Source organism: Pyxicephalus adspersus, chromosome 4 (genome assembly GCF_032062135.1).
Source record: "Pyxicephalus adspersus chromosome 4, UCB_Pads_2.0, whole genome shotgun sequence".
Lineage (NCBI taxonomy): Eukaryota > Metazoa > Chordata > Amphibia > Anura > Pyxicephalidae > Pyxicephalus > Pyxicephalus adspersus.
The window spans coordinates 61,210,620-61,224,268 of NC_092861.1; the positions used below are offsets into that span (position 1 = coordinate 61,210,620).

At 39.2% G+C, this 13,649-nt stretch overlaps 1 protein-coding gene and 1 pseudogene across 5 annotated transcripts in view; one reads left to right on the forward strand and one right to left on the reverse strand.

Annotated features, from left to right (window-relative positions):
- The window catches only part of DLGAP2 (DLG associated protein 2), a 433,479-nt gene that overhangs the window by 357,744 nt on the left and 62,086 nt on the right, over positions 1-13,649 (forward strand). For 4 of the 5 annotated variants that reach the window (XM_072408410.1, XM_072408411.1, XM_072408413.1 and 1 more), the window contains 3 exons: positions 909-1,117; positions 10,364-10,511; positions 13,497-13,556. In XM_072408410.1, coding sequence (XP_072264511.1) covers positions 909-1,117; positions 10,364-10,511; positions 13,497-13,556 — 417 coding nt within the window. The remainder of the gene's footprint in view (positions 1-908; positions 1,118-10,363; positions 10,512-13,496; positions 13,557-13,649) is intronic. The other variant, XM_072408412.1, reaches the window with a different exon arrangement.
- LOC140328649 (uncharacterized) lies at positions 3,244-5,096 on the reverse strand (annotated as a pseudogene).

Below are 13,649 nucleotides of genomic sequence, written 5' to 3' on the forward strand. Positions count from 1 at the left end.
AAAAAAAAAAATTTCATGAAAACCTGTGACGCTTTTGGAACAGAAATCTAGAAATCAGTGTAACGCTCAGGTGGTTAAGAACTAATGTAATGAGCATTTATCTTTATATGAATTCAATGAATTGGTTTTAGTAGGGGTTCCATAGGACCTAATTATTTATAAAGAGTTTCTCTGGAGATTGTGAAAGGCAGATTTAGAATATTAAATTCTGTGGTTCACTTTAACTGTAAATGTGTTTACTTTGCAAAACTGCAGACATTTGAATTTATTAATAGTGTTACTATTCTGCTATGATGTACTGTTCTAAATGTTCATTTTTCATAGAATTGGAAATTCTGCAGCAAACCACGTTGCTTAGCAACCGACAATTGCTTGTTCATACTGCACTCTTTTGATTGGTTATTATTATGACACTCCTGCTTAAATTATCTGAACCTATCAGCATGTTAAGTTTTAAATTAATTGGGCAGCCAGACTAAAGCTTTGCAGTTTGGAGGTCACAGCTATATACATCATAACCCAATAATACCTTATATACTAATATAGCAATCCATTTAAATAGTAAATGTGCCTTTTTTAAGTTACCAAAACATAACCCTATTACTGCATTCTCTTGATGCATTGTACTTACATTTTTTCAACTGTCATGTAACAATAAATCAATAAAACAATAAATCCTGGCAAAATTATTTTTTGGATGATGATGTTTGTGTGAAGATCATTTTTGTCTATGTGATGAATAATTGGATGGATCATAACTGCCCATATTTGTATTATTATATATTAGAAGGTGTGAAAACTCATCTACACAAATGTGGGTTCTGTAGAATATTCTTGTTTCTTGGCTACTGGTCCTTAATGTCTAGGATATGAGTTTACTTTTTTAACTATTTATGGCATATTGGCAGGTGCCTCAAGATGAGTGGGGAGGTTATCCCTCTGGTAGTAAAGATGAGGAGATCCCTTGTCGAAGGATGCGAAGTGGGAGTTATATCAAAGCCATGGAGGAGGACAGTGGAGACTCTGACACAAGCCCTAAAACATCCCCCAAAATATCAGCAAGGCCTGAACCAATACTGAAATCTATTGTGCAGAGATCACATGGAGAAGTACAAAAGTAAGTCAAATTTTATTTTCTTTTATTGAAGATATTATTGCATTTTTAGTTTTTATACCTCTTACAAACACTTGGTTACAATCGATCTGTAAATGAACTGTATCTGTAAGTAAAACAAATGATTTGTATAGAAAAGCGATGCCAAACATTCACTCATAATTTATTTTTATATTATTTGTGGCACAATTTATTCAGACACAACCAATGTTATATAGATGGGGGGCTTGTAATGCAATTCTTGTCCTGGAAAAAAGTTCAGAAATACCTAGTCATAGGCGGAATAAAAATCATATTCAGCAAAGTCCAGATTGGCATTTCTCAACCTTACAATTATTCATTCCTGGGCACCATTTTTCAACCACTAGGCATTCTGGAGGAATAAACAGACTTTTTAAAGACGTTTGTGAAGTTGGAAGTCTATTGAGACAGTTTGAGTGTAGGGCATTTAAGACTAGTTGACGGAAACAAACTGTCAAACAAACAGTCCCGCTGTCAAAAGAAAGATCCTTGTAACCTAAGACAAATAGTGATCGTTGGTAATTTTTATATTACATAATACATTAACAAATATTCAAAAGCAATAACATAAAATGTGAAACTCACGACATTTACAAATGGCTAAACACTACAAAAAGAATTAAAAATTAGTTGGTTCTGGAAATTATTTTTGATTGAATAAAATATTTTATTAATCACAAGATTCGAAAACAATACAATCCGGGTTCATTCATACATGGAATTGCGACACAGCGCATAACACTACATTACAATCCCCCACAACACACTCACAAATAAATACATACATCCCTCCATACTGCGGCTTTGTATCGCAAACTACCCCGACAGATTGTTGATCCACACCTTAAACTATTTGGTCTAAAACAGTCCCTAAGAGCTCATCCAAGGCCCGAAGCTTTATTTGAGCTCTCACAAAACTAATATCACACATTTCACACATCTAATAAAGAACGGCTGTGCATTGGGGCAGGGTTGGGGGTGGGGGGGTAGGGAGGAACTCACAGGCCCGAAGCTTTATTAGAGTTCTTAAACTATTTTTACAAGGGTAGCCTGGGGGCTGAGGGGAGGGGGGGCCTTCTTAGACGTCCTCTTCTGGAAAGTCCATGAGGTTATATTCTCCGAGCAGACTAAGGACCAGTCTGTGGCAGTCCTCGATGGACATCCTCTCCCTCCGGAGGATAAGGCGCTTCCTGGTACACCAGATAGCGTTCTTAACACAGTTCAAAATCCTCCAAGCTCCTTTCGACTTTCCGTGAAATCCTTCGACTTTCCGTGAATTCGCCGTGGAACAGACTATACAGCATAGCGCAGTATGTGATGGTCGTTCTCGGGAAGAATTGGCTCAGTTCCTGTTCCATGGTCTTCAACACGGCTTGGGCGTAGGGGCACTGCCAGAAGACGTGCAGAGCCGTCTCCTCTTCGATGACGCAGAAGGGGCAGTGTCTGTACCTACATAAGTTCCTGGCGTGCATGAAAGTTCTCAAGGGTAGTCCTCCTTGAACCGCCATCCATACAAGTCCATGTGCCTGTTGGTAAGTCTTTTAGACCCGATGTTGATCCAGATTTCTTCGCAGGTGACTGCGTTCCTACCCGGAACAGGTTCCATAGAGTCTTTTCCACGGATTTGCTTGTAGATCGTCTTTGGCTTCCACAGGTCGGGATTTGACGGCGGAGGTCAGCTCCTCCAAAGTGAGGGGAGCGTCAGTGTATGCTGCGCCTGCAGGATCGAGGGTGTTGGTGATACCTGACAGGAACCGGTTCGGAGCGTCGTCGTCTGTTTCTTTGGGTGATTAGAGGGTCCGGTAGAAGTCGCTGACCACTTCCATCAACTCTGACTTACCTTTCCAGAGTGTGCCGGTCGAGTCCCGCAGCTCGGCGAGGGGGGTGTGTCCGGAGTGGAGCTTCCTGAAAAAGAAAGAGTTGCACTTCTCACCTTTCTCTACATGCTCCACCTTGGAACGGAAGATGATGCGCCTGGCGTCCTCCTCAAAGTGCTGTTTCAAGCGCTTCTTGGTCTCTTCCAGGTCTCGCCTAACGTCCCAGCCGCATTGGTAGAGGTCCTGCAAGGACTGCAACTCACGTTGCAGTCTCTTGAGTTCTCTCTTCCTTCAGCACACCTGCTGGCGTCCCCTCGCTTGAAAGAAGCTGCGGAGCTTGACTTTCACGAACTCCCACCAATCACTCACCTTCTCAAAATGTTCCTTGGGGGGTTGGGGTTTGGGGCCAGGTCCAGTGGGCCTGGGGGAGGTTTTTGGCCGGGTGGCCTGGGTGGGGTCCTGGGTGGTGTGGGGTCTGGGGTTGGAGGAGGAGGGTCTGGGAGGAGCAGGTAGGGAGGTAGGCTGCCCTGGAGCATCTGGGGATCTGTGCTCACCTCTGGTGGACGGTCCCTCTCTGTTGTCTCGTCCGATATTGTCGCCTCCATGTCCTGTGCCTCTTAACACCCCAGCGTAGGACCTTGTCCTCTTGGGGCATTCCCGGTACACATGGTCTCTTTCCCCACAGAGGTTGCAGATCTTAGTCCTTGGACTCGTGCCCTGTGGCACGGCAGAGTCTACAGAACACTGCGGGGCAATCCTTCCCCACGTGACCTTCTGCTTCGCACCTTCTGCAGGTCCGGGGCATGTCCTCATAGTGGAGGATTCCGGGGCATGGGCCTAGCTTGATGCACTGTGGCAAGTGCAGAAGGCCCCCCGTGGTGGCGTCTCTCCTGAGCTTGCAGGTGAGGTTCCACTTACCAGTCCAGAAGCCATTGGCGTCCAGGATCCGGGTCGGCTTCCTCAGCACCGTGCAGAATCTTTTCAGGTATGTGGCGATGTCCTGTCCAGGTATGTGAGGGCTGCGCATGGACACCGTGACCTGCCTTTCCTCCCGTTGTATGGGCGAATTGGCAACAAAGTTGCCGAAAGGGGATCCGGGTTCTGCCGCCTTCACTTTCTCCCAGTATCTCCTGCACACCTGTAGAGAAACAAATGTGACACAGAAGATACCTCTCACCAAAGCTTGGATGGAGAGGGTCTCGGCTATGGAGAATCCTTGGTCGATGACCATCTTCCTCCCGAAGACCTCCTGAGTCATATCTGGGATGCGTCCGTTCATCTCCTTCAGCTGGAAGACGGCTGTTTGATTCATCCAGGGTTCCAGGGTTGGAACCCCATCTGCAGTCTGGCGTCTTCCGCTGGCCTCTGCTCCCGCAGATGCAGCTGGGGCTGGTCTTGCTGGGGCGGAGGCGGAGGTGGATGGTCTCTCTTCTTGCCCCCGGCTTGCTTGGGCCTGTTCCGGGTGCTTCTTCTTCTCGGTCATCTTCGGGGCCATTTCTGCTTGCTCGGACACCTCAAGCCTCTGCTGCGGCTTCGGCTTCAGGCTTTGGCTTCGATTTCTGGCGTCGGCTTCCTCGGTGTCCTTGATGGTCGGCTTCTCTGGCTGTTTTGAAAGGGCAGTTTGGTGTCCACTACCGGGGTGGTGACACAAGAGTGGGGGGTAAGGGAAGATCGCAAGCTCGTTCCTGGCAAGGGCTAAGCCTCTAACCCAATAGCAGCAAGTAGGTGAAGCCGAATTTAATTGACGATCCTACAGGGCCGAGTAGAGGGTACCTCACCAGGACCAAATAGCTGGGATAGACCAAGCGAGATCCACCGTATCAACTTAAAAGCTTCAACACCCCTAAGGGCAAAGGTAGATACTACACTTGATCTTAGCGAAAAGGCCGAGCAGCTGGTTGTGGAAATTATACTGCACTTTAACACCTCTTAATTTATATGGTTTATTATCAGGGGGACCTTAAAAAATGTCCTTTTAAAGCTAAAAAAAAAAGTAATTCAGGTAAATGTTCCAATCCTAGAAGTAAGTAATTGGAAACTGTTAAGTCCAATTAGGGAAACTAGACTGATATTAAGTAGAGCTCTGTAAAACAGAGGTTACTAATGTGTAGAGAATAACTTTTATTATTAAATTATCCTCACTAGAAAATGGAAGGGAAAGCATTAAAATCATGTTGCTCAAATTTAATTGGAACCAAATGCTGTTTATCATCAGTAAATAATTCAGCCTTACAATGCATTAAATGAATTAACAACACTACATTTGCAAAACACAGACGACCAAAAGGAAATGTAATTCAATTAGATGACAAAAAAAACAAAGAGTTTCTGCAGGAACATGTCTGTCTATCTGTCTAGAATTTATTTCCTTATAATCATGTTTGTTTTATATTATCTTTTAAACTCTTTTTTTAGAGTGTTGGACTAGTGCTTCCTCATATATATGTAATATTTATATATATATATATATATACATTTATTGTGAGATCGCCTGTAGCAACGGGGGGTGTTTTAAACAGGTAACAGGGCCAGCATGTTATCAGTTCATAAAGGGTTTTATTCACTAATACTATTTTCACAAAAAAACAGCAAAATAAAGCCTGGCCACTTGGCCTCTAACTAGCTGTTAGATCCCTTTACTAAGAATCCTGCCCAACCTAGTCCTGCTCAGGACTCTAAGGCCCAAACCATACAGCTTTTCCAAAACCATCTTTGCTCACAGTTCACCTTGGCCCTCCTCCCAGCTCAGAAGCCAAGAACAGAGACACAGGAAAGAGCAGGCTGGGAGTTTATATCCACAGCTTAATTTCCAGGATGGGTTTCAGCTGAGACAATAACACTTGATCATCCCCAGGCCTCTTTAGCTCCCCCATCTGGCCAAGAAGCTCATTGTCATTGAGCCTGGTACTTCAGCACCCCCTTCAGGCTTTAGGTCAAAAAGAAAACTGTCCGATTACACAGAAAAATATTCTGCTTATAACCTGTATCTGGGGAAAATGTGCCTATCATCCTGGATGAAACCCTGAGTCAGCTGTTACAATATATATATATATATATATATATATATATATATATATATATATATATATATTACACATTGCCAATATTTTTTGGCCAAAAAGGTAATACATGAAAATGAAAGCTTTCAATATTTCATATCTTCCTGGCGTCATATCTTACCACAATTGTAGTTTTCTTCCTGAAAAAATCTTTAGTTCTTGCTTCTTGTAAGGTCATACTTTTGTCCTGTATGATAGAATCTACTGCAAAAATGATATAATTTCACTGCAAACTAAGAACACCCGCATGTAGATATGCAACCATTTCTTAATGCCACATTTATTCATCAATTTGATCATTTACATATATTATCTTGTCAACGTTTTTTGGATCTTTAACACTGGCACACACGGGAAATCTTAAAGAGCACACTTTTCAGCCTGGTGAAAAGGGTTCTTAAGCTTTGCATAATTATTAGCCTGAATGTATTTCAGTAGAATGCAAGATGTGTGGATATTTTTATCATTTGCTCTAAGTTAGCATCTGTTTCATACAGCACAGCAAGATCTCAAATCTGAATGTCAGCCAAATATACAAAAACACCTTTTAAACCAGTTCTGTTTTTGTTACAGAATGAGGACTTTATAAATGTTTCAACAAAATAATGAAAGAAGAAATCTACCACAGAAGACACTTAAGGGCCCACTGACACCTATGTATTATGATTGGTATTGTACCATACCCATGTTGGTGCATTGCAGTGCCATTTATTTTTGTAGAGACATAGATGCACAAAGGAAATGTACCTGTGTTACAGCACACTACAATGCATGGTAACACACTGCTTTGCGTTAATAAAAATGTTGCAGGTTCAGATTGTGGCAGCCCTGGTAAATATATGGGCTGCCAAAAAGCAAAGAATCTTATAGGAAAAGTAAACTCAACTTACCTCTTACTGCAATAAGGTGGCGCTTGGTCACAGGGTGGGTGTTCAGGGGCATCCATACTGGGTTTTGAGTATTGTTCCATTTGTGTCTGCAGCAATTTGAGAGAAAATTTTGAATGCTACTCAATTTATCAATTATTAAGTATATCGGGACTTAATGGACCTTGTAAAATCAGCACCAGGAGCCTGGTAGAGTTTAACAGTATCCTTCTCTGGATTGTGTTACAGGATGAAATTTTGATGTGTATATAAATGGCTTTACCTTTGTTGCCATGCTGTCAAGGCGGGTTGTATGAATCACTAAAGTGACTGAAAGCATTCCGAATATTTTGTTAGTAAGAACTGTTTATCTATGTTTTTGAATTGCATAGTTCTCAATACAAGTAATACAAGCAATACAATCCTGCAGTCACCTGTCAGTCAAAATTCTTTGCATACATTAAACAACAACATTTGTTCAAACATTTTCCCAAAGATCACAGTGCTGTTTAATACTGTGTGATGCTGTACACAATGCATTTTTTCTGCACTTGCAGTTTTGACAAGTCTTTTGCTGTGCTCTGGAATCTGATGAAAAATGGTCTTTTAAATTCTTTGAAGAGAGCAATTTCTCATTCATTATCTTGCAGCTGCCTAGCTCTTGTACTTCCCCTTCCTCAATCAATTATAAGTGAATAAGAAGCTGATTATGGCTCATTATCACTGCAGTCAGGGATAGGCATTTTTATAAATACAGGCGGCTCTGCTATAATGAGATTGTTGCATTGTACTAGAAGCAATTGTTATAGAAAATCGTGTTATAGAAATAATAGGTGTCATTGATATGGTTGGGGCAAAATGCACATAAAGGTACATTCATAGTGACCAAATCAAAACTGAGCTTTGTAAACCAATGTATAGACCTCCAGGGATAATATCTGTTGTAACAGTGCATAAGAATACTGCACATGACTGTTTGACATAAATTACCTTACTTTGAGATGGTATGGAACAAAGGTCACTTTCAGGAGCTACATTCTGTCATGGATTCATGGCTGTGGGGATTTACCTATACTCCATATGGTAACAATATCTGTCATAAAGAATTGATTTACCCAATAAGTGAATGTATCAAAACTTTACATTTCTCCTACTGGTTTTGTTTGGTCTACTAAATATACCACTAAAAGTGTTATATATATATATATATATATATATATATATATATATATATATATATATATATATGCAAAAACAGATTACTACCTGTGCCTGTGTTGCACTCTTATTATCAGCAATGTTCACAGTTCACTCCCTTATATTATAGAAAAGAATAGTGTGGATGTTTTTGTAATCCTGTACTAGAGTACCAATACTTCCTGTCTGGGAACAATAGGTGTGCTTCTGTCAGGATAATCAGGTCAACATCAAGGAAAAAAAAAACTTATCCCCAAATCTTTGGACTGGTAAGCAATATAATACATTTTGGTCTTTGGGTTTAGGTAAGCTTTATCATTTTCCTTTCATAACAAGCTTTTTAAACGATGGCTGATGCATTGTACTTTGTTTTGTAAGGGTCACCAATTAGTGGGCAAATATAAATTACCTGTTATTTTACAAACTGTACTAATGTAAACTACCAACACAAATGGAGTTGTGTACATTTTGTGCACTACAAACTTACAAAGCTGTCACCCTTTGATTCATGAGTTGTAGTTTATGTTATGATGTTTTATGTCTGCATATAAACATAGCAGAAAAAGGGCCTATCTCATGACCTGTTGCTCCCAAGACAGTCTGAGTCAGCACAGGGCCAGTCATGTCAAAAGGAGTGTTGTTGTTTGGATTTGGGCACAAATTGGCCCAAACATCCAACATTCAGTTTGGTTCTGAAAGAGCTATCTCAAAAGTTGAGATATAGCAGAGGATATAGCAGTTTAAAATTGACCAACAGTAGGACAGTTTTATTCATAGATATAATTGAGATGGTTTAGTTGCACACTGTTCTTGAACTTATTAATTTTTCTTTCAATTGTTGCAGTGGGGTGCTACGAATGATTACCAATCTCCAATAAACAACAAAAAATAAAGAAATATAAATACAGTTTAGTAAATTACTTTAAAGTTAACTTGTGCATTATTTAGACAGGACAATGCACAGGTTCACTTTCATGCCTCTTTCACTCCTACACTGCTCATCACTCCTGTCATTTACCTGTAGCATACCCTGCAAAAACAATCATAAATTGAATATATTAAATGCTTAATTTTCTCATCCTACCCACCATCTAAAAATATTTTTCTCTATTTGGGGACCTTTACCTTCTACACTAGCTATATTAGCGCTGTACTTCACAAATTTTTTGACAACAATAAAATACTTTGAGAGGTGTGCTGCAAATGCTTATTAAGGAAAAGTGAATAAGGTCAGGTACTGTATTCCATAAAAAATAAATACTTTTAATTATGACAGACACGTGTTTCATGTAAAAAATATGGCTACCTTTTTTTGTTCTTTGATTCTTTGTAATCAGTTATGCTAAAAACCGAATTACAGCACAGCCTTCTGTAATTGCTTCTATTTTGAAGTGTTTCCATTAATTACATTTATAGTTGTCCCTTTTAAGGAACTACAGGACTTACCTGGTGTAAAGACAATGTTTTCCCCAGAAGTGGATATGGATGGTAGGCAATTGTCCCTAGTTAAAGTTAACAAAAGGCTTTACTGTGACGTACTATGTGGTCATGCTACTTGGTAAGGTAAATAATGCAGCTGTACCTCTGTCATGTAGATAGAAACATGCTAGAGTGCCTTTAAGATTTCTCAGCTATTTTGAAAGAGACATGATAGAGTCCCCTTTAATTAAGGCTAAAGAATTAAATTGGCATCTGATCATTTTGCAATAGGGTGGATAGTTAATTCCTTGCTATGTTTGCAGTCTGGTGTCACATTTAAACTTAAAGGGTTTAAACAATTTAGGGATGGTATGTGTATTTATAGGAAAAACTGAATATATATTTATATGTATCAGCAGCAAAAAATAAACTTTGGCTAACAAAATTATTTATCTCTATGCTTCTTTGCCAGCCATGATTTTTGACCCCTGGAAGTCTGATGACTTAATAAATATATTGTAAGATGGAATTAACATTACGCTACACTTGTTTTTCAATGAAATTATACTAGCATTTGTATTAAAACTATCGCTGTCAAGTCAGGTTATTAAGTGTGCAGTTCTTTACACCTGAGCTCATACTCCTTTGTATACTAAACACGGAATGCAATTTATCTTCCAGTTCTGGTCTTCTTGAACAAAGTAAGAAGGAAATTGCTGAATACATAAATGGTCTTTTTCAGATGCTGTACAATTGTATTTAGCACTGTATCTGAAATAAATGGAGGAGACGAATAAATATACTTTTATTCTTAAACCGGGGCAATATTATGATTAAGATTCTCTCAACACTGTCTTTTGTGTTTTGTAGCCAGAGTTACCTACAAGCAGCAAGTGAAATGCCTGCGGGACATGTTCTGGACCCATCAGGAAACTATAACTCTCCAAAATTCCGTTCAAGGAACCAGAGCTACATGAGAGCTGTCAGTACGCTTAGCCAGGCCAGCTGTGTCAGTCAGGTAGAGCACCAGCTATCTTTGCTCTATTAATAATACATATTGTGTTGTGTATGCAGGTCTTCCACACTAATGAGTCAACTCCCTTGTGGTCAGCAAGACATTATAGCCACCTGCTGCTGCTCAGTTTTAATTTTCTGAATTATCTCTACTACTGTCTTTGCTGTGGAATTCCTAACAAGACTAAGCATTTAAAGAGTTTATGATATGATATTTAAAAATGTAACTTCTGATGAGTTTTACTGAAGTATATGATCAAAGGAAAAAGTGGTTCAGAGGGAACAGTGAAGGAGAAGATACTTTAAAGCCCAATTGAAATCTCTCACCTTTTTATCTCTTTATAGTCCTCTACTTCCACAAGTTATGATTTGTGATTTTTTTTATTTTTACTTGAAGCTCATCATATTTAAATTTAGTGAGATTCATCTATGGGTAGTCATGTGCAATATAATATAGAGATTCCTATTACAAACAAATTGGTCTATTACAGCCATTATTTTAAAGAGGATTTATTCCATGTGTAATTTAGCAGCTTATTGGCACATCATGTTTGTTACTGGACTCTCTCTACTATGTTTTATGTGACTGCTGATGGTGACATTTTGCTGAATTTAAAAGGAATGGGTGAATCTTATTTAATCTTGTTTTGACAGTTTGTATTATGTTGTATGCGACTCCTGTTGATGGAATCTCTGGTGCAATAGTTTGTGGTCTTGTCTGATAAAGCTATTTTTTTTGGGTTTGAAATACCCTCTATAGGACCTGTGCCAATATATGCAGTCCAGGAGAATTGATAATAATATTAGGATTACTAGGATTTTGAAAATGTAAAAACAAAATCTAGATGTTACTCCACCAAATTATAAACTTTCCTGCAAGACAATTTGTACAACTTTCAAAATGCTGATGGAAAGCCTGACACCCAGAACAGAGTAGAAACACCAACTACTAAACCAGAATAACTGCCACATTTATAAAGAGAATTCAGATGCCTATTTGATTTTCAGTACAGTAATACCATGTATACAAAATGAATAAAATCCTAAAAAACTGACAGAGAAGTTTATTTAATGGTACACAGCCAATAGCTAAGGAAAGCTTGCAAAAGAGGGCACAGTAACTAAACCAAAGCAGCTTTCCAGTTACTGGGGCAGTGACAGGGGAAAAGAGAACTCCTCTGTCACTACCCATAGATCTTCCTCTTCTTTTTGGGTCTCTCCTCCCTGTCCTTGGTTGGGGGATATGACATCAGATGGTTAAGTTATTGCTAATTACTTTAAATATAATGATCTATGGACTTTGTTTATGCAGGGAGGTTGGGTCTCCTATGTCCAGGAATTCCAGTTTGATTGAATATCTACTTAAAACTAATTCTCACATGGTAAAAATGCTTTTTACTACAGATAAATAGTCAATAGCCAAGGGAAATTTTAAAGGAAAACTGTAATAAAATAGAGATCTACAAAAGGGGCATACCTAATTATCAGCTAAAATCAGACAATATATATTTAGAGAAAGAAATAGCTACGGCAACAGGAATGCTTACACACTCATCCAAAAGTATACTTGTATAGTAATATTACTGCCTTTCAAGACCTGGCTTACATTTTTAATTCCCCAGTTGACTAGAAGGGTTGAAGTCAGGGTTTTGTTTCAGCCACTCAAGCCAAAACAAAGCATGTTCAGGAGTTTGTGGCATTGACTGACCTCATGCACTTAGCTGTTTGTGCATGGCTCGATTTTAATCTAGTTAGGGATCAATTAAATGCACTAAATGGGAAAAAGGAAATTTTACGTAGAACTGGAAATATTACCCTGTCTTTATAGCAGCTTGCCTAATCCCCTATATAGCAGTACTTACACAGAGAGGGAGGGGAACAACACTAAGCAAAATGGACTCTTCTGCATTGCAAAATGCTGTACACCTAACACTGAAGCCTTCATTATAGGAACCTAGAAGAACAGATATATTACTAATATTCTGGTATTGTCTATTCACATGCTGGAGTAATTTACTGAATTGTATCTGCAGTGTAGTTCGCAAAGAAGTCATATAAATTGCAAGACCTGCGTGTGCTCTGTGATAGGAGGGCAGCTATTAAACTTAACAGATATGTACTTTAACTGTGCATCTAGCTATTATTTCTATTCATCTCTGGCTTCCACATGCATGCTTGCATAATTGACTGCTTTAAATTTGTTGCGCTGGTCCAAATGGTTATAATCATGACAGACATGACAGATTTACAGAGGCCCTGTGACCTATTCAGGACAAAGTTACAGTGTTTGTGCAAACAACTTTCCAACCGACAAAGTACGCAGTTTGCAAGTGCTTTTTGTGGCAGCATTAAAATCCCCAGGGTAAGCTAGCACTGAATGATAGGGGGTATTGTAATGCCCCCCCCCCCCAGGCATGTGTTAAGCTTTTATAAATGGGAAGGGGGGGGGGTCACATTCTTCTCCATGTTTCTTGAAAGCACCAGGTATTTTAAGGCAGCAGAAAGAGCTGATGTGGAGCACTGGAAGGGGACTTTGCACAGATTCTGTCACTTTACTCTGAGCTTTTTTTTTTTTAAATGACTGTGTATCAGAACATGCTGGTAAACTTGGTCTCCAATACATACATTAAAAGGATCAGAGATATATAAATCTTAACTTTTACTTCCATTTCTTGGTCTGCCTTTAGATTCAGAGGTTCCATAAATACTTAGAGGAAATATTAGTGGTATGCATTTCAGATAGAAAACTGAACTAGTACACTAATCAAACTTTGCTTTCTATGCCAGTGCTGCCTTTAGATGTGATGCTTGATACTGAACTAAACACATGTAGGCATAATATAAACACTTTACTTTTTAGGAGTTTTTTTTAATCTTTTGACCATCGCCAAAGAAGTGAATATTCTGGAAAAATGGAGTATCTTAAAGAAAAAAATGGGAATGTTAATCTTTATTGATAACTAACAAAAATGTGTTCTTATTTTTACAGGATTTCCTCATTGAAAGTCTGCAAGAATGCTTTACCTCAAAGGATTATCCTGAGCTCAAGGTGGCAGTACCCTGTATATTCCCAGGCTAGGAGAAATCTTTAATTCACTGTTTTCAAATCTAGAGCATCACCTGTGTTCATATTTTGCAGCTG